Source organism: Drosophila gunungcola, unplaced genomic scaffold (genome assembly GCF_025200985.1).
Source record: "Drosophila gunungcola strain Sukarami unplaced genomic scaffold, Dgunungcola_SK_2 000071F, whole genome shotgun sequence".
Taxonomy (NCBI): Eukaryota; Metazoa; Arthropoda; class Insecta; order Diptera; family Drosophilidae; genus Drosophila; species Drosophila gunungcola.
This window is the reverse complement of record NW_026453234.1, coordinates 1-26,918: the sequence shown is the minus strand read 5'-3', so window position 1 is coordinate 26,918 and position 26,918 is coordinate 1. Positions and strand designations below refer to the sequence as shown.

The 26,918-nt window shown below is 35.3% G+C and overlaps 2 protein-coding genes across 7 annotated transcripts in view; both read right to left on the bottom strand.

Moving 5' to 3' along the window:
* Nucleotides 1-15,065, bottom strand: part of LOC128264452 (uncharacterized) — a 110,043-nt gene extending 94,978 nt beyond the window's left edge. For all 6 annotated transcript variants that reach the window (XM_052999917.1, XM_052999909.1, XM_052999910.1 and 3 more), the window contains exon 1: nt 14,481-15,065. Coding sequence is in view for 1 of the 6 variants with exons in the window: in XM_052999911.1 (XP_052855871.1) it covers nt 14,481-14,482 (2 nt within the window). In the remaining 5 variants the exon portion in view is untranslated. The remainder of the gene's footprint in view (nt 1-14,480) is intronic.
* Nucleotides 15,066-20,069: 5,004 nt separating this feature from the next.
* On the bottom strand, nt 20,070-20,582 carry LOC128264496 (uncharacterized). Its single transcript, XM_052999991.1, has one exon. The coding sequence runs from the start codon at nt 20,580-20,582 to the stop codon at nt 20,130-20,132; it is 453 nt and encodes a 150-aa protein (XP_052855951.1). The 3' UTR covers nt 20,070-20,129.
* Between the last annotated feature and the right edge of the window lie 6,336 nt (nt 20,583-26,918).

Here is a 26,918-nt window from a genome sequence, read left to right as displayed (position 1 = left end):
TGCTTGGCAGTCAACTCATGTCCCGATTTGGCAAAGTTTCCACCTCAAAGCGACCCGCGGGCGACAGGAGCTGCCAGGAGTTGGGACTTTATTAAAAGTAATTCCCATGATTGGGTCGGCAAGTGGCAGGGGGTGGAGCTGTCTTCAAATGCCACCGATTTGCGCCAAAGCAAAACACAAAAATATTATATACTTTATGTATACATATGTATTTTCCGATCAGCCAGCTGCATTTATTGCAAACTTTGCCTCGTTACTTGCTTTTCCATTTGTAATTGAAAGACCTTCTGCAGCTCTATTTTTCTCTCTCTGCCTCTCCCGATTTTTTTGTTGTATTTTTGTATTTATGTATTTTTTATTTTTGTATTTTTGCCTCTGTGTAGAAAGGTTTTCCCGTAGGCAATGCTCAGATAATGCTGCACAAAGCTTCAACTTCAATTTCGTCCAACAAAAGACTCGGGCAAAGCAAACAAAGCAGCGTCAAAGAGAGCGAGGGGCACAGGTGGGGTGGTTGAGTCCCAGAGCAAACAATTGCAGCCTTGAAATATATATTCCAGCCAGTTTTTCCCTCTGCCCGAACATTTTCCAAATTTACTTTGTACATTTTTCTGTTGCAACAGAGAGTAATAATTTGATTTTTGAACGTTTCGTTAGTAGTTCACTGTACAGTAAGGCCATTGTGCTTTGCGTGCGGATGAAACTACGTTGAATTTAATATACTCGGGCGTATGAAAGTTGAATTGCGTATACGCCATCGTATCAAGGGAAAAAATAAAAACGCAAATCCACCGTTACGAAAGGGGGAAAATGTGTGTGTGTTTTGATGGGTGGTTCCACCAAATTTTTCGGGTTTGTTCATCAGCTTTGGGCTTAGGCCTTCAGCCAAGGCTCAAACTTGCAGCCTCACGAGTTTTCCCTGGAAATTGAAATACCCACTCAAACCACTCTCAAAATACACACCAAACACACACACTCGCACAAGGCCATTGATACGAATGCGACTTAAGTGCCTGGTATTGTTTTTACATTAAAATATCATTTATTTTCATGCCTGCCTGCCTGTTTGCTGTGGCTCCACTTTTGCTCCCAGCTACTTTATTTGGCACCCCGCGTCATAAGTGTATGTATAGAGCCATTAACACGAGGCGTGAAATGAGCGCATATGTATGCATGATGGGGCAGAACCAAAAGGAGGCGATCCAGTTAGGCCACTCCCCTCAAACGAACTCCTTTCGAAGGATTTTTCGGAATGTAGGACGACAACGAGGATAATTCTGAGAAGATTCCATTGAAATGGCACCTAAAACAAGCAGAATTTGAATTCAATTAACAAATATTTCCTCGTTTCCAATGCTCAATTTGTTGTTATAGCCATACACTAGACTATTTATTTGTTAATCAAATCATCATCATAATTAATCATCTAAAAAACATAAAAATAAGCTTACCATTTTATGTACCCACTGTTTTAAAAGCGTTTTACTAAATTTGATTTAAAACTCAAGTTATGAAAAAACTTATAAATAATTAATTGTAACCAATCTATATTTCTAAAGTTTTTACAGAAATGCTTTAAAAAGAAGTAAAATAAAACCTTAATTTTTAAAACAATATAAAGAAAACTATTTTAAAAATGCAATTTGAACCTTAAAGTTGTTTAAAATTGTAAGCAAAAGCATAAAATACGTGGTGTTTAAAAAAAAACATTTGTTTGATTAAAGCAAGTGGATTAGAATTTCATGTTCAACTTCCTGGAGGTATTTCTATGTTTCTATGACATTCCGGATCACTTCAGCTTTATGCAATTGTATTAAGTATTTGACGTATATACATACGTTGCTACCTAATCCGTCGAAAAAAAAAACCGATTTCAGTCGGTTTCTAATGGAGCTGACCGGATAACGTGTTTTGGTCCACTGGCCATTTCAAGCCAGTGCAAAAAAATAAAAATGGTGAAACTGAGAGCCTTTAAATGCCACATGGACAAGCTGACAGACACACGAATTCTGGCTGAATAAGCGTGGCAACAGCCCATGGCCCAATAAAAAATCAAAAGGAATAAGATGTTAATATTTTTTCGATTTGTTTTTTCGCTTTTGCTGTGTGTTATTTTGTGTGCGTGTGTGCCGTCTAAGCTGCCAATAATGACAAATACACATACAGACACAAGCACGCAGGACGAAAAGGACACACACACTCACACACAGACAGCTTGGCACAATTGGCTCTAAAGCTGTGCGACGTCTGAGTGCCTGGATACAGTGTCATGTGTGGCAGGTCCTTTACCGCTTTTCCGCCCGCCCTTTGTCCCCTTTTACCAACTCCTCCCCCTCCTTTTCGCCTGGCTTACACGCTCGGTTGCCTGCCACACCAACACACACACACACACAGACACACACACCGCACACACACATATGCTCCTACTTGTCAATGTTGGCATTAAAATTTGCCTTTCGTTTGAAAAACCCACAGGTGGAACATCCGAGGGCAAGGGGTGCCTCCAGAGAAAGAAAAATTCACTGTAAGCCTTTGACTGTAAGAAGTCCAAGTGCTATCACACTTTTTCCATGTATTTTATATTTTCAAAGTTATTCAAAAAATCAAATATCCAGTGAAATATTTGATAAAGATATAAGAAACTTCCACGACTTGCACTTTAAAAATCAAATGTCTACTTGTCTATTTGTATTATAAAAATTGAAATGTATTAATGTTACTGAAAGGTAAGCTTTTCTTAAAAAACCTTCAAAGTGATGGTATAAAAATATAAGTGAAAAAAGCAAGCTTATGTGGTGATTTTCTTAAAAAACCTACCAGATTGTGTGTATAAAAGAAGATATTTTATTTTTTCTTGCCGTGTAGGTATCCGTGTGAGGCGCCCTTATGGCCCAAAGTGAAACATGTTAACAACCAGGGTCAGGTGGGTTGGTTTCGGTGGGGTGTGGCGGGCTTTCAGGACACTACACCGACAGCCTCGCGTTTCGGGACCACTCTCTTTTCTGCCCCATCCGGTTTTCCACTTGTTTTTTTTTTTTTTTCGTGGAAGAGTCCTGGGGAGTGGCGATGGTACTGTTTTTATGTTGACGCGATTTTCAACATGAGTGGAGGCGAATTGAATCAGCGGGTGGGACAGAGGGGGTTGTGGGGGTGGTTCAGTCCCCCGATCAATCACTGAACCACCACCCAACAGCTCCACCTGGTAGCCACTGTGGATCCGTTAAAGTGACGCAATTTGTGTGAGCTTAATTTGCCTCGCTCACCTCTCACTTTTTCCTTTTGTAAACCTCTCATTTGTGTGTTGACCTTTTTAATTAGCGAACAAAACTCTTGTTTTTTTTTGCAACAGCAGCAGCAGAAGCCGCAAAAACAACATTGTTCAAAGCCGAACAAAGCGGTGCCAACAGTCTAAAACAAGCTGAAAGTTTCATAATTAAGTTAAGCGAAAAATGGGCGAAAATGGCACAAACGGCACAAAAGGCAATCGCACTGCGATATCCCTTTTCGCATTCCCCAGCAAAGTATGCAACACTTTCGTCAAAGCAAATAATCGCTTTTGGCGTCACGCACACACATGCAAGTAATTCCTCGCATACGATTCGCCATGCCTGTCACTCACACACACACACACACACACACAGTGTGAACATAAAGTAATCTGAGAATCACTTGACACCTCGCTAACCTAAGCAAATAAACAGTTGCAAAGGGCAACTTGTTGTCGAAAAACATTTTAAATGTACATGCTAACAGAACTCAATTCGATTCGATAGATTTTATTTGCCATTGACTACTTAATAGGTTAAAAAAAAACGTGCTAGAAAGATTAGTAGTTGGATTAAGAAAAAGCGCTTAAGCTCTTGCTACGTAATTTTCTCTTGGCTTTTTGAAACTATTAGCATTATTAATACTTTAAATGTATCCAAAAAAGTTAACGTGTGTTGATTTGATTGATTTCTATATTGGTTTCTAAAAAACTCTAGGACAAATAAGTAGCTTCAATAAAAAAAAAAGGCTTTAACTTTTATAAACAAATTTTTTTAAGTGGATTGCACAAGTAACAAGTGAACTTTACTATAAAAATATGATAAATAAATATAACGATTAAACTAAGAAGGCTTGGGTTTTATTTGAAAATGAAAGTGATGAATATTATTTAAGTTCTCTACCTTTCAGAATATTAAATTAATTGGTTTTTATTGAATTTTATTGTAGCGTTATTCTATTCGAATTAGACATGCTATGCATCTCACAAAAGTTTTTCGCGCCCCAACAAATTATGTCTGAAATATTTATCTATTCAAATTTAAAGTATAATATTAACAAGCGCTCCGGTGCTGTTTGCAAGTATTTGCTTGCATTTTTTAAATAAACATTAATTTTTCTTTTACTTCCCCAGGGTATTATCTCTCATATTTATGTTAACAATTCGGTTTTATGGGATATCCAATTGCAACTTCCCGAGGTTCGTGGGCGGTGACTGTAACCACTGTTTTCGGTGTCCAGTTGCCAAATGCCGGGGCAGTAAACAGATTCGAGGAGGCACTTTATTTCTCGTTATCGCTGGCATTCGATCCCCGTTGTCCCTGTCCCTTGACATCTGCATCGGTTCACATTGCTGTCACAATTTCTGCGACGGCATCGTGGAATGATGGCAACGTGCATACAGCGTATGCAAATATCAGAGCCGAAGCCACTCGGAGCAGTCATGTTGTTGGAGGCCAGAAAAGAGCAGCCTGATAGCGCCAGCAAAAGCAGGGACTGAAACTGAAACAGATCCATCAATTGCACATGCATGAGGCTGAATGTTTGCCACAGGGACCAGGATATGACAGGAATCATATTGGTATATCCCATGGCCCACGAAAGGCAAACAATGTGGCACAAAGTGGTTGCATAGTACGTTACTTATTCATACCTTTGGTAGTTCCCCAAAATGTACTAAACGATCCCTTAGGCTGTAAAATTTAGGTAAATAAAACATTTTCAAATTCAATTTCGGAAATGTTTCATAGCCAAAACCAACCGACCTATATTATAATATTTCATAAGAAAACAAGAAAAAAAGCTATCTTTGGCAAGGCGAAGTTTATATACCCTTGCAGCTATTGCAAAAATTAAATACTCTTTAAAGCACCTAAATTCCGAATACATTTTTATACCCTTGCAGAGGATATTATAATTTCAGTCAGAAGTTTGCAACATAAATGTCTCACTTCGTGGCAAACTTCTGACTGAAATTATAATACAAGCTGCTTTTGAAATCTTTTCAACGTTTTTATTTAATATCTGCCGGCTTAATGTTAACTCATATTCGGACATTTCGAGTGCCAAATAAATACGACAAAAAAGCGATCAAGCGAAAACAGTCCATGATTTCAAATGAAATTGCAATAATGCGATCAAGCGAAAACAAATGTCAGCTTGAATGAGTTGCAGTGCATACAAACATACGCGTAAAAAAAATGTCATGTTCAAATATGCAGAAAAAAAAATATGTTGCTTCACTTTATAGTTTTTCATTAAAAAGTCAGGAGAAAACAAATGAAAAAAGCAACAGCGATGGCAAGCGAATACCTCACAACGGCGGCGACAGAAAAAACAAGCTCGCAAAAATATTTAAATCAAAATATTTTGTCAGAAAGTCGGGGCCGTTGTTGCGATGGAAATATTTCCACGATGGATAGGCATTTTGCATTTTGCGGCAATTTGGCCAAAAGAAAAGACCACCATCGAATTCTGGGCCAAACATGCCTGGGATTTATAATAATGAAAAATGCGCGCCTGCGATTACTCGGCCCATCGCATCCTCGTTAGTTGGATTTTTTTAATACTTCGTTTGGCAGACAAAAATCGGAATTACATAAATATTTTTAAATTTAAATAGCGAACAATTAAAGAGGGGAAATTTATGGCTGGCAAAAGAAAGCTGCCGGAGGTAAAAGTCCACAAAGGGGGCCAGATCGCATATGGAGTCCTGATTCCGTCCTTCAGTGATCCCCCACATAGGTTTTAATATATTTTCACTGCACTTTTGCCCACGTTGTTATGGAAATTTTCTCCTTTGCTTGAGTCAGCAGGTGAAATCCATTTCTTTTGTTTTGAACTCAAGAGAAAAACATTTGGCCCCAAAATGAAGGTAAATAAAAGTCTCAATTAGAAGTGAAATTAAAATTGTTGTTGAACTAAAACCCAGACAAACATGGAATTTTATAAATACATAAGAAATCTGTAAATATTCTGTAATGTTTGGTCAAATGAAATATTTCAATTTTTTTAGATGGTTAACACGCATTGCAAATTTATCGGCCATTGCAGTAAACAACATTTAAAAGGGAAATATAAGCTATCGTACATAGTTATAGCTAACATGGGAACGATCGAATAATTTAGCGAAACATTTAATTTAGTGAAAAAATAATAGTTGTTGTTTAAACGAATATTAAATATTTAATTTGTTGCCGACGCGTTCTTTCTTGCTTGTTCTTTAATAATATTTTAATGCAGTTCCTTCTTTTTTCATAACTTAAATCGCAAAATGGGTATGCCCCATTTTTAAGCACATAAAATGATATCTTTCACTGTTTGACCCGTGACCCTGCTGCAGATGTTGCAGCTGTTTCACCTGCATTTTGTAATTATCCCAAGTGCCAGCAACAGCATCTAAATTAACATCGAATCGCAAAAAACACATGCCCACGAGCACGAGCACACAGCTTGTGTGCATCAATACTTTGGTTTACTTGCCACCGAACAAGTGGGTGCACAAATCCCCACACAACGTGGGATTGAAGAAGAACTCGCACCAGGAAAATATTATAATAAGCTCCTGGCAACAGAAATGCATTCTGACCACCACATGCTATATGCTCTGGCACGAAAATTCTTGGTATATTGCATTTCTTTTTCATAAATTCAATGCATATTGTATTGATTGAAAACTTTCGATTATCGCCTGCACTAGAATATTTTAAAGCTTATTTAATAATAATAATAATAACAATAATAACTTGTTGTTAAGCTTAAGCCAAGGCAAACATGAAACTATAATAAGTAAAAAACAATTTTTTTACCCACTTTCTTGCAGTACTCATATTTTCTTTATAATTTTTTCAACAATTTTATTATGCTAGTGATAATATAGAATTTGTGCAGTACCTTTACCTAAATTTTTTTATTTAAAAATAGCATTTGATAAGACATTGCTACAATGTTCTTTTTGGTTTGTGCAATTTGCATTTCAAATTTATTTACTTTAGGAAATTCTTATATTTTTAGGGGAAAACAACAACTTATGTTTAGGATTGGTTTTTACCAACTGACCGATTCAATGTGACACCTAGGATTTCCTATTTTCAGTGGACAGGGAGATGTCCTTGAGGGGAATACAACTTAACAAAACATATGGCGCGATTTTACTTTGCAGCTGTCAAGTCGGGATTTCATATGTAATTAGCCTTGGCGGTGGTCTTGTCATCTCTGGCAATGCTATTATTAAGCTGCCATTGATGACGATGACCTTGGGCCGATGCCCAGGGACGGTGGGCGGTGGGCGGTGTGCGGTGTGCGGTGGCGTGGAGGCGTGGCAGGTGTGACGTGAGCAAAAGCCTTTACAATTCTTGACATGCATTCAGCCTGGCAATTCTATGCCACACACTTGAATACACCTTTTGTGACTGCCGGTGGGTTGGCTTTCGGTGTCTTTTTGGGTGGTTCACTCTGTGGTTCTTTGGGTGGTGCGACATCACCTGCGAAATGCCTTCGGTCGAGGCCTTTGTGGCATCGAGCCCCGTTAATTCCGCTGCGGTTTGCATTCTACAGCTCCGCCAAGTGGGCATCAATTTATGGTCGAATGATTCAGCAATGTGTAATGTGTGTCCTTTCCAAGAGGCAGGCACACATGAAATTGAGTGTCAATTAAAGGAGCATAGAAGATTTTGTTTCTGCACAAGAAGCATAACCCTCTGAATTTCAACTTGTTATTAACTAAAGAAAATGAGCTTGTGCTTAAAACTAAAACCAACAGCAAGTTAAAAAATATATCACTATTTTGGCCATAATTATAAAAATAATGGTCTGATAATGGAATATCATAACGTCGTTGAACACGAAAATTTAACTTTAATTTTATATTTATTTTTGGTAAAAAAAAGTATTACTCAAATATATTAAATATTAACTTACATTTAAGTTTTTTAAAATTTAATAATCATTATATTACAACTTTTTTTATGATCAAAAATATTATTGTTGCCCTAAGTTGAATTAATCATCACTAAATAATTTTTATTGATTAATTCGACATTGCCAAATGAGAATTATATCGAAAGAGGTATTTTTTATATAATTATTAATATTCGATTTATTATTGGCTTTTTGTGGCCTTAATCAACGATATCCAGTAGATATATACAAAGACAACCTAATGCCTTGGTTGTTGCTCTTAAAACTATCGAATCTAATTCTTAGCCATTAGGAGTCATTAACCGATCCTCCGTGGAATTTATGCATTCACATTGGCTGCTCCCATTAGCGAGCTTAACCCTCTCGTGGACTACGTGCTCATACATGTCTCCCTGGTCGTTTATTTTCAGCATTCAATCGATAGGATTGTAACGCTTGAGTGCATTTTGTAGCATGTTTCGAGGATGCCGCTGGCACAATAGGGTGGATTGATGGGCTGCCTCATTTATTTATTATATATACCAGCAAGGACCGCGAACATTACTCGGGACTTTGGGTTTTTTTTTGTCGGGGAGCGCGAAAAAAGGATTCGAGTTCTCCACAGGAAACATGGAATGAAATTATCAAGACAGCAAACGGTAGATGTCAATCAGTTTTCAAATCAATGTCAGGTAGTCCAATGAATCCAAATGGCATGAAATCTCCAGAGACTTTGACTTACTATGAGGTATTTTGAATAATCAATTACTTTTGGACATCGAAATAAAATATTTATTGCATGCATTCAGAAACCCAATAGTATTGTTTTCAAACATTTAGTCCCATGAAACTTAAAGCAATTATTTTTGGTTTCTAAAAACCAAAAAAAAAAAAAACAACCTTAGCCGTACAAATAAAAGTATATTTCTGTTTAAAACTAAACCTAACAATTTACAAAAAAAATTTGAATTTATTTTTTTCATCTAGAATTGATTAATATAAAAATTCGCCCATAAAGCATTACATAGCTTAGTTCATAAAAAAATAATTTCTAGTAATTTTAGAGGCATTGTTTGATTTTAGTGACTTTAAAAATGTAAATTCACAAATGAGTTATTAATCCGAAATTTAAGAATTTTAAAACTTTTGTATAAATGAAAAAGTATGAATTCTATACATAAGCACGAACATTTTGCATTGCCGTCAGAAAGTTGTGATTCGACTAATGTGTTTTGTGGCTTACATTGAGGCTCATCCTGCTGTTGCCGGGGATTACGTTGCCATGGACTTGTTCTTGGGCTTCCACTAGCACTAATCTAAATCCCGATCATAACTTACGTACAAACCTCTCAATGGGCTTTCCGTTTTCCTCCGCTGCCCCACCCTTCTTATCCATCAGCAAATCGAAAATGGAAACCATTATGTGGCCACTGGACTTTGGCTTTGGCTTTGGCTTTGGCTTTGTCCTGCGACTGCGACTGTGTAAGTGCGAGTGCTGCTCCCCTAGGGCAATAATAACTTGTAAGTGCTGCCTGATGCATGTATATGTGGGCAAATCTATTATGCACAACTGTGTCTGCTGTGTGCTAAACATAGAATATATATGTATACATCTCTAGAAGGTATGCTGCATTAGTGGGAACTGTTGGGCACAGGTCTGTCAGCTGCGAAGTTCTTGCCCAGCTCTTGAATAAGCCAAAAGTGTTCCGAACTCTAAGAGATTAAAACGGGGCAAAAACAAAACGTAGAAAAGACAAAATTCCTAAAAGCTTGCAGCTAAGCCTACTAGTTTTTGACCCGAGCCTCACTGGGGTAGACACTTTTTTAAAATCTGTATAATCGCTTGGCTTGAAACATTCTTAAGTCAAATTGTTCTATTTCAGTAAACGTAAGAATCTGCATAGCTAAAGTTGAAAAACTTATGTGGGTAAAATCAACTAAGTGGAATATAAAAACATTTTTTTAATAAGACACTTTCACCATTTTAAGGAAATGCATTACGTTAATCATACCTTTCAAGGCTTTTAAACATCTTAGTATGTGAAAAAACTCCATTCAAATTGAGTTGAACAGTTTTGTTTTAAATTGTATATTTTAACTTTTACAATAATTATAATTTTATATTTCTTAAAAGTCACTTTTAATATTAAGAAAGAATGTTAAGTATTAGCCAATTACTTTTTTTTTTTAATATGCCTTGGAAAATTCCTAAAATTATGCTTTTGGAAAAGGCATAACTTTTAATTTATAATTCGTCTCTTCAAAGATGTATTAGCCATCCTTATTAAGCGTATATTTGCCTTAAGTATATTTCAGCTTTATCTAAAATTAAAAGCATGACAAATATATGCTTAGGACCCATAACGTTTCTAGGTTCTATGGAGACCAAAACCTTTCTGGTAGATGTATGAAATACAATCTATTGACAAGCCAGGAAATCCAATTAAATGGTTATTTATTAAAAACTGTTATTGGGTTTTCGATTGAAATTCGATTAGAAATGATGGTCGTGGCGGTTTTGAAAGCAATATTTTAAGTACATTTTGGAAACCGCAAAATGGCCAATGCTCTGCAATTAGCAATAATTAGTTTAGCCACTTATTGTAGTGTGCTTTGCCTATGGACTTGTTATCCTGAAAGCGTTTGTTGACGCTTCTGTGGACACAAAAACCACAACATTGCATGGCACAAATACTCCGACGCACACATACGACGGAGCACTTATACACAGGCAGAGGTGAAAGTTGTGGAGAAAGTGGGGGCGTGAAAGAGAGAGCGCATCAGAAAGCCATGATAAAGAATATGTTTGTTTAGTTTGTGTGTTCATGTGACTGTGTGTCTGTGTGAAAGTGTGGGTATTTGCCTGACTGTGTGTATGTGTGACTGGCCCACTTCCGTTAACGACATTTGCTTCTATTTGGAGAACTAAGTCTTAAAGCGTAATTGAGTGAAAATTTTCATTGAACCATAAGTGTAATTTGGTAGGTGAGTTTTTCCCCTTTATTTATATTTGCTTTAATTTTGAAGGGTGTGTGGCCAGCGGAAGGAAGGGACTGTGTGTGAACCTACTTTTCAACCGGAAACACCGCCATGTCCCGGAAATGTGTCAGCCATTGATCAGTTTGCCAGACTGCGACTGAGTGTGTTCAAGCTATTGTCGCAGCAGTGCTCAGCCACTTATCGATGGCAGTTAACTGGCGGCAAAAGAAATGCCATCGCCTGAATGGCGACCCAAAGATACTGTCACTCAGGACACAATGCAAGCCAATCGTCCTTTTCGGCTGGCGATGATGGGCAAGAAACTGCCATTTTTTTTCATGCAACGGTTGAGGGTACATAAGCCAGCGAAAGCTATGGGGTTGGTTTTTGCGATTTAAGACGAAAAGAATTCGAATTGTCTTAAAATTTAAATTTTAAATTTAATTTGATATGGCGGTCATATTAAAATTTGTAACATTAACAAGTTTAAATTGACCAGACCAATATCCAGCTTATCTTTTCTCACATTTGTCTGTGAAAAAGTTTAAAAAAACTAAATTGCGAGGAACTCAGGCAGCAGAAACATTTAATTACTCTGAATTAACACAACATTTTTTTTTGTGATAGGAACTAAGGAAACAATTAAAGCAAACATAAACAGGTTAAAATATTTTATAGATAAGAAAGTTGTGATATTTAAAATCAGGACCCAAAGGGTGATAAATAAATTATAATTTGCAAAAATTATAAAATAGTTTTAAACTTATGAAGAATTTATGGTAATAAAACTATAGTTTTAGTTTTAAATACAACTTTTGAGGGGGAGGAAAATTGCCATATACTCGGGTAAGCTGGATCGCAGCCACTTTCGTTTTTCCATTTTCCTGTTCCGTTTTAACCGTTTTCCATTTTCACATTCTCTTCAACTGCATCGCCACCGAAATGCACATGTGACCAAATTACCATAGGTAGACAAGTCGGAAACTAGGAGTCCAGATGGGGAATTTAATAGGATATAGAGGGGATCGGGCGACTTACAATAACAAGCACAAGCAACAGTTATCAACAGTTATGCTAGGTCCTGCGAGTCAGTCAGTCAGTCAGTCAGTTAGTCTGTCAGTTGGTCCTTCGGTCCTTTGCACATTTGCAGCTAAATCACGTACGCGGTAAATGTGCTACTAATGAGCGCAGGAGTGAAGACACAGCATAAAGGAACTACACCGAGAGTAATACTTCGCAGCTAAATGATGAGTTTCTGAAATCTACATTGCGTTGCCAGATCATCTATATCTTAATATCTCATAAGTTTCATTCATTTCGAATATAAAACCGCTTTTAGAAATTGAAAAAAAGCGCAGTCATATTTTTATGTGATCAAATATAGGCGATTAAATACCATTGATAGTAATGATTTTAAGACCCGAGAGAATTGTTTTAGTTTAAAGCTTAAATTTACTTTTTTATTCATTTCAGAACCTGAAGTTGTTTACTTATATAATTGAGTACTATTTTTTTTTGTAATACATTCAAGAGGGACTATTTTTTGCAATAACTCAGGCGTTAGCAGTCAGGCATCATGGGGCCTAATGTCCCTGATTTTACAAATGATTGTCGAACAAATGCCCCCCAACCATTAACCCATGTGTGCCCACCTTGGCACTGGCCTCCCACACACTCACACAGCCACCCAGACAAAAAGTCGATTCAATCATTGCGGGGCGTGTGTCTGTGTAAACAGGTTCTATAAATAAATGCTCATTTCTTTGGGGGCTGGAACAATGCTCCCGTTGAGGTGGTTTTTACTGGGTTAATGGTGGTGTTGTGGAAAAACGACCCCCCAAAGTTTTTAACAATTGGTCCAGCCTAAAAGCAGGCAGCAGAAAGTTAACACAATAGGTGGTAAGTCCACACCAAATCAGAAATGAGTAACCGTGCTTGTTAAAATAACTAGGCGTAGACCATCTAATCAGTGTATTTATTTTTGGGGACCAATCAGTTAATTGCATTGGTTGCTGAGTGGAAACTGTCATTGAGCTAAACAAATACCTAAATTTTATATACTTTGATTTGAGGAATTCAAAAATTGTGCTCTATTTCTCCCCGAGAATATACTGAAGGCATAGTTTGAATCGATTGTTTTATTCTAAAATTATCCTTTCATACAATCAATACGCTTCAGTTTTTGTGTTTTTTAAGAATAATTTATGTTTATATAATTTCGACCAATACAAAATCTATTTTACAGCTTTCATATTTTATTAAGTGTACATTAATATCAGTCCTTACTTGTACCTCATCCAATATTTTGGCAGCTTATCAAACCCCTTTTTTAAAAATTAATTTCAAAATGTACTTACCTGGACATAGTTGACAGCAGTTCGAAAGGAGAAACCAACAGAGGGCAAGCAGAAGTGAGGGAATTGGAAATTGAACTTCACATACAAGTCAAAACTATCTAAAAGAAACGTTGGAGGCGTGTTTCCGTTTTCGATGAGTTATTAAGTTGTTTCCAATTCGAAATTAAGTTTCCTGAACTGGCAAATAAACAGCAACCGGAAAAATTGCTTTAAAGACCTTCACTGTACTTTGATTTATTTCGGAACAATAACGATGTGCCAAGCAGAAACAGCAGTTTTCTGCCCGAAATTTCTGGGAAATGTTTGGCAAAAATGCCCTTGAGACTAGAAAGTTTACATCAGTTTTGGCTTTGAAGTAAAAATCACTTGGGGAGTAGAACTCGAATTTAAGGTCGATTCTGGACCATTTATGTAAGCTTCAGAATGAATCAGTTATTTGCGGTCTGAATTTACTTTAAGTTAAATTATTCTGTTTGAAATTGGAGTTAAACTTAAATGTATATTATTTTTATAAGCTTGCCTCACTGTGGTGTGTTATATTTATGTTGACTTTCTGCTGTTTGTTGAATTTATGTGGTTTGGCATAAACATACTTAATTAAACGCTTTAAATGTGTTTTCTGAGGGGAGATGGGTAAATGTTTAGCATAAACTAAATATTGGGAAAATAAACAAATACGGCCTTACACGGGAAACGAAATTCGTTAAATGCATTTGCATAACAATTGCTTAATAAATGAAGATTCGCCAGCAGCTAAAACTATAATTGTTAATCACCAGTAACAATTGCGGCATTTAGATTGATATGCGGCAAAACAATTTGAAAATCAGCATTAGCATTAATTGCATTGGGTCACACAAAAAATAAATAAAACAGAATAAAATAAAAACAATCAAGTAAATCAAATATGGATAAATTGATACCTAAATCCTAGATATTTATAACATTTATTACCATTTTGAACACAGTGTTTTCTCTACTTACATGATGATTTTGTCTTCTCAACTGCTTTCTGCCTCGTTTGAGCTCGGTTTCCTCGGTTTTGGTTACCTTTATGGCTTATGATTTCTTCTCCTTGGGTTTTGTCATTTAAAATCACCCTGACATCTGCGGTTTCTTTGTGATCAATGTTAAAGCATCTGTTGTTTGTCAGGTCCTCAGAGTACGGCTTAATGGTTTATTATGGACTATATATTATGTATGATGAGTAGATCAGGTAAAAGTATGTTCTCATTTGTTGTACTTCCGTGACTGCTTTCAGGTAGTTTGAGTGATTCGATGGGGGTGCTCGGATAACTATTGCATTTCTTAACGGCTCACGAAAAATAAATAAATACTCTTGTACATGTTACTGTAATTCGTCACAAACACACATTTTTTTTTTGCACTTTGAAAAAAAAGTATTGTCCTTGTTGACTTGTTGCACGTTGGCTAGTTGCAGCATTCAATTGAACTGCTCAACTGTTGATGTTGCTGCCGTGCTGCTGTTGCTCCTGTTGCTGTTGCTCCTGTTGCTCCTATCGCTGTTACTGCTGCTGTTGCTGCGAGGCGCACAACCTTTTGGCTTGGATGTTGAACAGCATCTGTTGCTCCGCAGTTGGCCAACTGACGAGGCCACCTCGTGTGGCGGGTGCTCGGCACTTCGGCTGTAAGCCCACCCCCCGAAGAAAGCCCAGTTCACCCATTCCACCCCCCGGGAACAACAAGTGGAAAGTGTGTAACTGTAACGACGACCATGACGACGACTGCGGCGGCAGCAGCAACAGTCGAAGCAGCAACAGCACAGTAGCAACAGCAACCACAGTCCAAGCAGACACAGCGACAACAGTCAAATCAGCAGCAGCAACACCAACAACATTCTCGGCAGCAACAACAGCAGCAACGGCAACAACACCAACGACACCAACGACAGCAACAACAGCAGCAACATCAGCATCTGCGACAGCAACAGGCTTACGTGGCGCCCAGGTGATACGATGGAATGGCACTGCCAATACAATAGTACGATTTTTTTTGGGGGTTGCTGCTGCTGGAGGGGAAATGGCAGCTCAGCTCGCTGAATCGCTGATATGGGGAAATAATGAAAGCCCACTACTGCGGCAACCATTTCTTCTTCTTCATGTGATGTTGCGACCGATGTTGGTCGCACTTGTTGAAAAGTGGTTATTTAGACATCACAAAAGCAATAAGAAATGTAACAATTATTTGATATCATAAAAATGACATTTTTAGGTTTAAATGTAAAATGACTTTTATTTACATAGCAAGGTTAACGAAATATGACATTCCATTTTTGGATCATTATTATTTGTATTATTGTGGTCAAAATACTGATATTTTTTGAATATTCCAGATAAGAACTTTTAGAAAAAATTAAATCTTAAATCTGACTTATTTGTCCAGATGAAAACTTAAGTTTTCCATCCTCATCAGGGCTGCCAGTTCCAAATTTTGTAAATTGAGAGAAGCGGGAGTTCAGGATTTTTTTTTTACATTTTTTGGCAGTTTTCAACTTAAAAGTTTAACAGCTTCACGAAAGTCATACATACAAACCATGAAAAAGTGGCGACCACTTTATTGTGTTTATCATTGCTAGGTTAATGTTATCTATCATCTCAATTTCAAAAGTGCACACAGGGTAAAGTTTTAATGTCAGTCAGACGGCTTGCGAAAACTGGGAAAATGCTGTTTAAGAATTATCTGCGCATGATCGGATCGAACTCAGTTTACTAGAAACAAGAAAATCCAGAAAAAAATCACCAAATAATGAACAAATTAAACACATGATGTAATAATAATTTAAAAAATTATAAAGTGTTTTTTTTGTTTAGTCTTTTTTAATTGTTTGTTTTTGTTTCTTTTTATATTTTTATATTTTATATTTTATATTTTTCATCCTTTTTTTTCTGAACAAAAGTTGGCAGCACTGATCCTTGTGTTTTCTGGCTGATGCTTAAAAAATAATTTTTAAAAGGGGAAACATCAGTAGTATTTTTAGCCGCATTTATCATCTTAAGCATTTCTGAAAAAAATGCTTATAAAAGCTTTATATATAAAACATAAATTTTGATATTTGGGACATCTAATTTCATACTCTGCATTTCAGACGTGGTTGCGATTAAGTTTACACTTATTATAATAAAGATAAAAAGAGGTAATAATCGCATTGAAGACCTATAAAATACCCTTTGAATACGGTTTTGAATACGGATTTATTGCACTGCAGTCCATATTTTTTGCAAATTGTACTTGAATCGCCAATATATTGCGACAGTTGCCATCGAAAGCAACTGCTGAATGAGGGGCCGGAATAAGTTTCATATTGCATCCAGTGCGAACGCAGCTTGCAGTAATTTTGCTAACTTGATTTACGCAGATCATTGCCATTGGCGCCTTTTCAGCCTTGATACGATTGCCAACGGCAAGGTTGCGGGTGGTTGGGTGGGCGGTATATTTTGCGTGAGTGGGTGGATGTGCAACGCCTACGCCAGCGGCTTACCTGTTGGACTTGTGCGCCGTACGGGGCGTATGCGCAATATGCACTTTGTCAACAGGTTAGCCTTGAGCCTTGTGCCCCAGCCAAGGACACCGATTACTCCTCGCGCATTTTTGTCGGCATCGCCCCGTCCCGCTCGCACACGTGCTCCATCCCACTCGCACCCGGCGCCCATTCAGCGCATGCCCCCAGACGCAAAGGCGTCGAAAATTCGGCGGAGAACCCCTATATATACGACCGGATTGGCGCACCAAATTCAGCAAACCAGTGGTTGGTTTTCGCAGGGGAAGCAAGCCCCGATAATGTGCGAATCTGCCCGAGAGCCAGTCTTTTTCTGGCGTCCGATTCTTTCCAAAAATCAGTCCTTATTAGGTAATAAAATTTCAATTCAATGGAAAACTGCTACTGCAATGCTCTCAAATTATGAATATTTTACTTTAAATTAATAATACCGCAATAGTTTATAAAGCTTTTGCGGTTCACAATCAATTTCTAAGTAAAATTTTTAAAATAAATCAGCTTATATCAGATACATAAGCTAAGAAGAATTAATAAGCCATTTTAATTACATTAATTGTTTAATGCATAATGATAAAATTAACTCTTTTTTAATTCAATTCAGTTACTATACTTACAAGACTTTACATTTTAAAAGAAGTTGCAAAAACTAACGAGAGAATAAATTAATTGTCAATATCAATGCATTTTATATATAATCCCATAATTAAAAAGGGTAAAATGTACTTTAATTATTTTTTTAGGAATTTTTATTTGGATAAATCATTTTCAAAAGAACATAAATATATTACCCCAAAAAAAGTTTTTTTTTTTAATCGCATTCCTCCGTAGGAATCGGTTTCGACCTGCTACTTATCCAACCAAAAGCAGCCACTATCACCCTAACACGTTTTTATTTTAGACAACATTACTAGTCAAGTCATTTTGCTAAATTTATATTAGATTGTAATTTGTACAAAGCAGATTCTCTAGTGTAAGTCATTTTAAACAGATAAATCTAGCTTACATTTTTATTAAGCAATCGACAGGTTTTCTCAAGTTTCTTTAAAATTTTGGCAACTCCTAGCAACCGGAAAACTAGGCATTTATCACTGAAAGGGAAAACCAAACTTCTGTAGTCTACAGTGCCTAGATTTGCCTGGGTAATGATGTCCTTTCCTGAACCGGCTCAGTTATTAAACGGGTTTGAATTCGCCATTCAGATCAGGCAGTCATTCAAAATGAGACAACATCGAACATTCACACCCAAAATGCTGTATAACCTATCCAATTAGGGAGTTGAATGGTTTTCAACTGAGTTAGCTCCATGGGGGTCTCAGATGTTTACGTGTGGACAAATTGGCTGCCATGGCAATGTAGGACTGTGCCCTTCCTTTTTAAAAAATTCGCAAGGCTTTAAGTGCGTTGCAGGCGACGCCATTTCAATCCAGTTGCCCCAACGCGGTGACCATCTTCTGGCCTTTTGACCTGTTGCCATGGCGAGGGCACATTAAATTTAACATAATACCTGTTCATCCAGATCTCGAAACGAGGGAGCTGGGAACACTGCAGAAAGTCATAAATTACCCGAAGGTAAGGGCCAATGGGTCGAATACGTAATACTTGTGCAGGCAAAATTATTGGGACTCGAAAAGGAGTTACAAAAATGACACATACAAAATATGTAGGCTGTAAAATTGAAAATACAAACTCGTATAAATGCATTAAAAATATGTAACTTAAGCAAATAGATAATAGTTGACTAAGCAAGTTTTCAAACTTGATTCTGCTTTTTGCCAATCTAAATTTTAAAATCTGTTTATTAGTTCAAAATCATGCTAAGACCTATTTTAACAAACAAATTAACACAACATTGCTCTTAATGTTAAGCTTTTGAAAGATTAGCAGGGTGCATTTTAAAGTTTGAATTAAAATATAAATGAAGGGTTAATTTGCATAAAATGATTGAAAATGGTTCAATTCGTTAAAGTCTTATTAAAAACTCAACAATTTTTTTCATTCCAAGAAATATTGGCTAACATAAGGGGTATTTACATAAAATTATTTAAAATGGTTCATTTATTATTAAAAATTTAACAACATTTTTTACATTCCAAGGAAAAAATAGAGGGAAAAAGGATTGCATTAAAACGTAAAGCCATAAAAATCCCATTATGCATCAAAGTAACACACGCAAATGCCTGCAGATATTTACAGATACATTCGCAGGAGCAGTTGCGAATACAGATACAGACCCCATCTGAATGCGCAACACATGCCGATGCAAATGTAATTCGTTTTCCAATTTTTCCTTTTTTTCATTTTTAAACTTTTAACTCGTGCCAACAGAAAAACAATAAAGAACTCTTTTTTCACAAATTGTGAACAGAAAGTAAATACAATTTTTTTTACTGCTCTTCGTGCGAGTGAAATAGCGGGGAAAATGCGCTGAAGTGGCTCTTCTGTTAAACAAATATGTTGCGAAATGCATAGCACCGCAAATTCGACGAACAATTTGCCAGATCCGAAAAAAAACCCAATTGAGCTTTTACAAAAATTCCAACCACAACGAATTGCCACAGGTAGTCGACTTAAGAGCAGCCTATAAAATTTAGTTTGAAATTTATTGCCAAATTTTATTAAAGAAATAAATTGTATAAGCTTTTCACACGCAGATAGATCGATAGATTTTTAAAGAGTTATTTGGTTTGTAAATGTTGGAAAAGTTATTACAATTTCTTAAACTAAGATCTAGTTAACTTTTATTTTAATTGATGTTTTAGTTGAAAATTAAATTATTTTGGCTTTATATTAGCTCAGCTTTAAAATCAAGAATACTATAGTGCATTGCAATTTATTATTATAAACAAAACTTGAAGACAAGATGACTACTTTTAAATGTATCTATTACAAATAAAAATACATGTTTGAAAATAATAACAACACTGATAAAAAAAACGTAGTGAACCCAAATATTTTGTATTCAATTTATATTAATTTTCATGTTTAATATACAATTCTAAATTCCAAAATCAGATATTTTTTACTACCTTTTTTTATCAGTAAACCAACATTGTGCATCAATTGAGACAGTTTATTTATTTGCCGGTATGCCACTCATTCCGAATGTTTTATTGTGGTCACGGGTAAGGGTTTTCAGTCAGGGGCTCGAGATTTGGAGATGCAAATTCTGCACCATTATCCGGATGGATGTGGCCCTCTTGGGTGAAGGCCTCTCTCAAAGCCAAACGGTAATCGTCGCCAAAATAACGCATTTGCTCCAAAAGACGTCCCCGGCCATCGATTACGTTGAGAAAGTGCGGCTCTCGCTCTTCAAGGACATTCTCAAGGACGTCCGTAGCCTTGGGCAACTCGACGCGATCCTGGAGTTCATAGCCGCCCGGCAAACTGGATTCGGGAAAACTACTTATTGGTGGCACATACACATTGATGCGATTTTTTTTCGCGGGACATTTTTCGAATAAATTTTGGAAACTCTTTACAGACAGAGATGAAATGGATAATAAATAATCAGAAGTATCCAAAAAACACTGAAATCTCAGAGCACACTTCACAGAAACTGAGGCAGACATGTAAGTATCTTTCTTGGGTTTAGGCTAGCTCAGACTGCCCAGGATCCGCTATAGTTAAATTTGTAGATTTGCGGGGGCGGCGAGGAGGCGGAGCCTCTACATAGATCTGGTATTTTTAAAAAACATACCTATACATTTATTTACTAATGTTTTGTCCTTGGCTGAGATGTTTTTATATCTATATATGAAAAAGGATAAAGAAAGTTGTGGGGAGTCACAGAAAATAAAAAAGACAATTTATTTAAATAGAAATTCAATCTTCAATATTTATAACTTTTTTTTTCTATTCCATATTCTTTCTCTTCTATATTCTTTAATTATTTATTTTACATTGCTATTTCTAACCTTTTTTTTTTTAAATGTATAAATAAATATAAATATGTTATTAAAAATTGATTAAATACATACATTTCACATATCTTTTTATTATTTAACTTAACCTGATGTATTCTTGTTCGGTTTTAGCTGAAATTAATGAGCTCGTAAATTCTGATAACAATTTCACTAGGCAATTCAGTTTTCCGTGTTCAGCATTTGAAATTTGAATTAAATTTTCAACTAAATTAATGCCACAAATTGGCCGGCTTATTTATGGCTTGCAAGTTTTGTCCCTATTCATGCGTGGCATTTTTATACCCTTGCAGAGGGTATAATAATTTCAGTCAGAAGTTTGCAACGCAGTGAAGGAGACATTTCCGACCCTATAAAGTATATATATTCATGATCAGTATCACTAGGAGAGTCGATCTAGCCTTGTCAGTCTGTCCGTCCGTCTGTCAGTCTGTCCGTCCGTTTCTACGCAAACTAGTCTCTCAGTTTTAAAGCTATATGCATGAAACTTTCCCAAAAGTTGTCTTTTTATTGCAGGTAGTATATAAGTCGGAAGGAGCCGGATCGGACAATTATAGCATATAGCTCCCATAGGAACAATCGGAAAAAATAAAGGAAAAAAATATATAAATTTGCTGTTTCTTAATTTATTTTTTAGTTCTTCGACATATAGTAATGGTTAAATAATTTAGAATTACGGTTTAAATTTCATTAAAATCGGACGACTATATAATATAGCTCCCACAGGAACAATTGGAAAAATAAATCCAAAAACTTATGACTTTGCTGTTTTATAATTTTTTTTAGTTCTTCGACATATAGTAATGATTAAATATTTCAGAACTACGGTTAAAATTTCATCAACATCAGACGACTATATCATACAGCTCCCATAAAAACAATAATATATAAAAACATTGTATTTAAAAATGAAACTTTTCTATTTTGTAATATTTTTTTTTAATTCTTTTAGAATTTGTAATAATTTGATAGTTTAGAATAACGCTTTTAATTTTATTAAAATCGGGAAAACGATATTATATAGCTGTCATAGGAATTATCGATTAATTAAGCTGCAATTCATCATAGCTTCAAAGTTTTTAAACATATACGCAAATAAATCATAATTTTAATTTTTTCAAGAATATTTAGTTTTTGCAAAAGCTTTAAGGGTATATGAACTTCGGCTTGCCGAAAAAATAATATTTTGGCCAATTTTTGCATTTTTGATAAGGGTGGGGGTCATCAATTTTTTCGAAAATTTGAGAGTATGAAAACTTTTAACTGGGAACGCCATTCGATTGGGAATTTAATGACGAATTCACAGAGGTATGACATTCCATCGTTTGGCCATTACTTCTCAGCGTTTTGATAGAAAATCTGATTTTTAAAGTTTTTTTTTGGGTTTTGGAGACTTGTCAAAAAACAAAATCCTAAAGAGTCCTTTCGTTGTAACTAGGACAAAATTAGACATATAGCCATTATACTGACTGTTTGGTAAAGATGGCGACCTATACTACCCATCCACATTCGGTTTAGATAAATAAATTTTGTTTTGATGCAAAAACCGATTTTTAAAAATCAATTTTTTGAAAAAATTAATATTTTGACCAATTTTTGCATTTTTGATAAGGGTGGGGGTCATCAATTTTTTCGAAAATTTGAAAGTATAAAAAATTTTAACTGGGAACGCCATTTGATTGGGAATTTAATGACGAATTCACAGAGGTATAACATTCCATATTTTGGCCATTACTTCTCAGCGTTCTGATAGAAAAACTGATTTTTAATGTTTTTTTTTGGGGTTTTGGAGACTTGTCAAAAAAACATAATCCAAAAGAGTCCTTTTGTTTTAACTTGGTCAAAATTAGACGTAAAGCCATAAGAGTGACAGTTTTGTAAAGCTGGCGACCTATACTACCCATCCACATTCGGTTTAGATAAATTAATTTTGTTTTGATGCAAAAACCGATTTTTAAAAATCAATTTTTTGAAAAAATTAATATTTTGACCGATTTTTGCATTTTTGATAAGGGTGGGGGTCGTCAATTTTTACGAAAATTTGAAAGTATGCAAAAATTTTAACTGGGAACGCCATTCGATTGGGAATTTAATGACGAATTCACAGAGGTATGACATTCCATCTTTTGGCCATTACTTCTCAGCGTTTTGATAGAAAAACTGATTTTTAATGTTTTTTTTTGGGGTTTTGGAGACTTGTCAAAAAACAAAATCCGAAAGAGTCCTTTTGTTGTAACTTGGTCAAAATTAGACGTAAAGCCATAAGAGTGACTGTTTTGTAAAGCTGGCGACCTATACTACCCATCCACATTCGGTTTAGATAAATAATTTTGTTTTGATGCAAAAACCGATTTTTAAAAATCATTTTTTTTTTAAAATTAATATTTTGACCGATTTTTGCATTTTTGATAAGGTATAAAATATTTTAACTGGGAACGCCATTTGATTGGGAATTTAATGACGAATTCACAGAGGTATAACATTCCATCTTTTGGCCATTACTTCTCAGCGTTTTGATAGAAAAACTGATTTTGTAAGTTTTTTTTTGTGGTTTTGGAGACTTGTCAAAAAAACAAAATCCTAAAGAGTCTTTTCGTTGTAACTTGGCCAAAATTAGACGTAAAGCCATAAGAGTAACTGTTTTGTAAAGCTGGCGACCTATACTTCCCACCCACATTCGGTTTAGATAAATAAATTTTGTTTTGATGCAAAAACCGATTTTTAAAAATCAATTTTTTGAAAAAATTAATATTTTGACCGATTTTTGCATTTTTGATAAGGGTGGGGGTCATCAATTTTTACGAAAATTTGAAAGTATAAAAAAATTTTAACTGGAAACGCCATTTGATTGGGAATTTAATGACGAATTCACAGAGGTATGACATTCCATCTTTTGGCCATTACTTCTCAGCGTTTTGGGTGAAAATCTGATTTTGTAAGTTTTTTTTTGGGGTTTTTGAGACTTGTCAAAAAAACAAAATCCTAAAGAGTCTTTTCGTTGTAACTTGGCCAAAATTAGACGTAAAGCCATAAGAGTGACTGTTTTGTAAAGCTGGCGACCTATACTACCCATCCACATTCGGTTTAGATAAATAAATTTTGTTTTGATGCAAAAACCGATTTTTAAAAATCAATTTTTTGAAAAAATTAATATTTTGACCAATTTTTGCATTTTTGATAAGGGTGGGGGTCATCAATTTTTTCGAAAATTTGAAAGTATAAAAAAATTTTAACTGGGAACGCCATTTGATTGGGAATTTAATGACGAATTCACAGAGGTATAACATTCCATATTTTGGCCATTACTTCTCAGCGTTCTGATAGAAAAACTGATTTTTAATGTTTTTTTTTGGGGTTTTGGAGACTTGTCAAAAAAACATAATCCAAAAGAGTCCTTTTGTTGTAACTTGGTCAAAATTAGACGTAAGCCATAAGAGTGACAGTTTTGTAAAGCTGGCGACCTATACTACCCATCCACATTCGGTTTAGATAAATTAATTTTGTTTTGATGCAAAAACCGATTTTTAAAAATCAATTTTTTGAAAAAATTTATATTTTGACCGATTTTTGCATTTTTGATAAGGGTGGGGGTCATCAATTTTTACGAAAATTTGAAAGTATAAAAAAATTTTAACTGGGAACGCCATTTGATTGGGAATTTAATGACGAATTCACAGAGGTATGACATTCCATCTTTTGGCCATTACTTCTCAGCGTTTTGGGTGAAAATCTGATTTTGTAGGTTTTTTTTGGGGTTTTGAGACTTGTCAAAAAAACAAAATCCTAAAGAGTCTTTTCGTTGTAACTTGGCCAAAATTAGACGTAAAGCCATAAGAGTGACTGTTTTGTAAAGCTGGCGACCTATACTACCCATCCACATTCGGTTTAGATAAATAAATTTTGTTTTGATGCAAAAACCGATTTTTAAAAATCAATTTTTGAAAAAATTAATATTTTGACCGATTTTTGGATTTTTGATAAGGGTGGGGGTCATCAATTTTTACGAAAATTTGAAAGTATAAAAAATTTTAACTGGGAACGCCATTTGATTGGGAATTTAATGACGAATTCACAGAGGTATAACATTCCATATTTTGGCCATTACTTCTCAGCGTTCTGATAGAAAAACTGATATTTAATGTTTTTTTTGGGGTTTTTGAGACTTGTCAAAAAAACAAAATCCTAAAGAGTCTTTTCGTTGTAACTTGGCCAAAATTAGACGTAAAGCCATAAGAGTGACTGTTTTGTAAAGCTGGCGACCTATACTACCCATCCACATTCGGTTTAGATAAATAAATTTTGTTTTGATGCAAAAACCGATTTTTAAAAATCAATTTTTTGAAAAAATTAATATTTTGACCAATTTTTGCATTTTTGATAAGGGTGGGGGTCATCAATTTTTTCGAAAATTTGAAAGTATAAAAAATTTTTAACTGGGAACGCCATTTGATTGGGAATTTAATGACGAATTCACAGAGGTATAACATTCCATATTTTGGCCATTACTTCTCAGCGTTCTGATAGAAAAACTGATTTTTAATGTTTTTTTTTGGGGTTTTGGAGACTTGTCAAAAAAACATAATCCAAAAGAGTCCTTTTGTTGTAACTTGGTCAAAATTAGACGTAAAGCCATAAGAGTGACAGTTTTGTAAAGCTGGCGACCTATACTACCCATCCACATTCGGTTTAGATAAATTAATTTTGTTTTGATGCAAAAACCGATTTTTAAAAATCAATTTTTTGAAAAAATTTATATTTGACCGATTTTTGCATTTTTGATAAGGGTGGGGGTCATCAATTTTTACGAAAATTTGAAAGTATAAAAAAATTTTAACTGGGAACGCCATTTGATTGGGAATTTAATGACGAATTCACAGAGGTATGACATTCCATCTTTTGGCCATTACTTCTCAGCGTTTTGGGTGAAAATCTGATTTTGTAAGTTTTTTTTGGGGTTTTTGAGACTTGTCAAAAAAACAAAATCCTAGAGAGTCTTTTCGTTGTAACTTGGCCAAAATTAGACGTAAAGCCATAAGAGTGACTGTTTTGTAAAGCTGGCGACCTATACTACCCATCCACATTCGGTTTAGATAAATAAATTTTGTTTTGATGCAAAAACCGATTTTTAAAAATCAATTTTTTGAAAAAATTAATATTTTGACCGATTTTTGCATTTTTGATAAGGGTGGGGGTCATCAATTTTTACGAAAATTTGAAAGTATAAAAAATTTTAACTGGGAACGCCATTTGATTGGGAATTTAATGACGAATTCACAGAGGTATAACATTCCATATTTTGGCCATTACTTCTCAGCGTTCTGATAGAAAAACTGATATTTAATGTTTTTTTTTGGGGTTTTTGAGACTTGTCAAAAAAACAAAATCCTAAAGAGTCTTTTCGTTGTAACTTGGCCAAAATTAGACGTAAAGCCATAAGAGTGACTGTTTTGTAAAGCTGGCGACCTATACTACCCATCCACATTCGGTTTAGATAAATAAATTTTGTTTTGATGCCAAAAACGATTTTTAAAAATCAATTTTTTGAAAAAATTAATATTTTGACCAATTTTTGCATTTTTGATAAGGGTGGGGGTCATCAATTTTTTCGAAAATTTGAAAGTATAAAAAATTTAACTGGGAACGCCATTTGATTGGGAATTAATGACGAATTCACAGAGGTATAAACATTCCATATTTTGGCCATTACTTCTCAGCGTTCTGATTAAGAAAAACTGATTTTTAATGTTTTTTTTTTGGGGTTTTGGAGACTTGTCAAACAAACATAATCCAAAGAGTCCTTTTGTTGTAACTTGGTCAAAATTAGACGTTAAAGCCATAAGAGTGACAGTTTTGTAAAGCTGGCGACCTATACTACCCATCCACATTCGGTTTAGATAATTAATTTTGTTTTGAGGCAAAAACCGATTTTTTAAAAATCAATTTTTTGAAAACAATTTATATTTTGACCGTATTTTTGCATTTTTG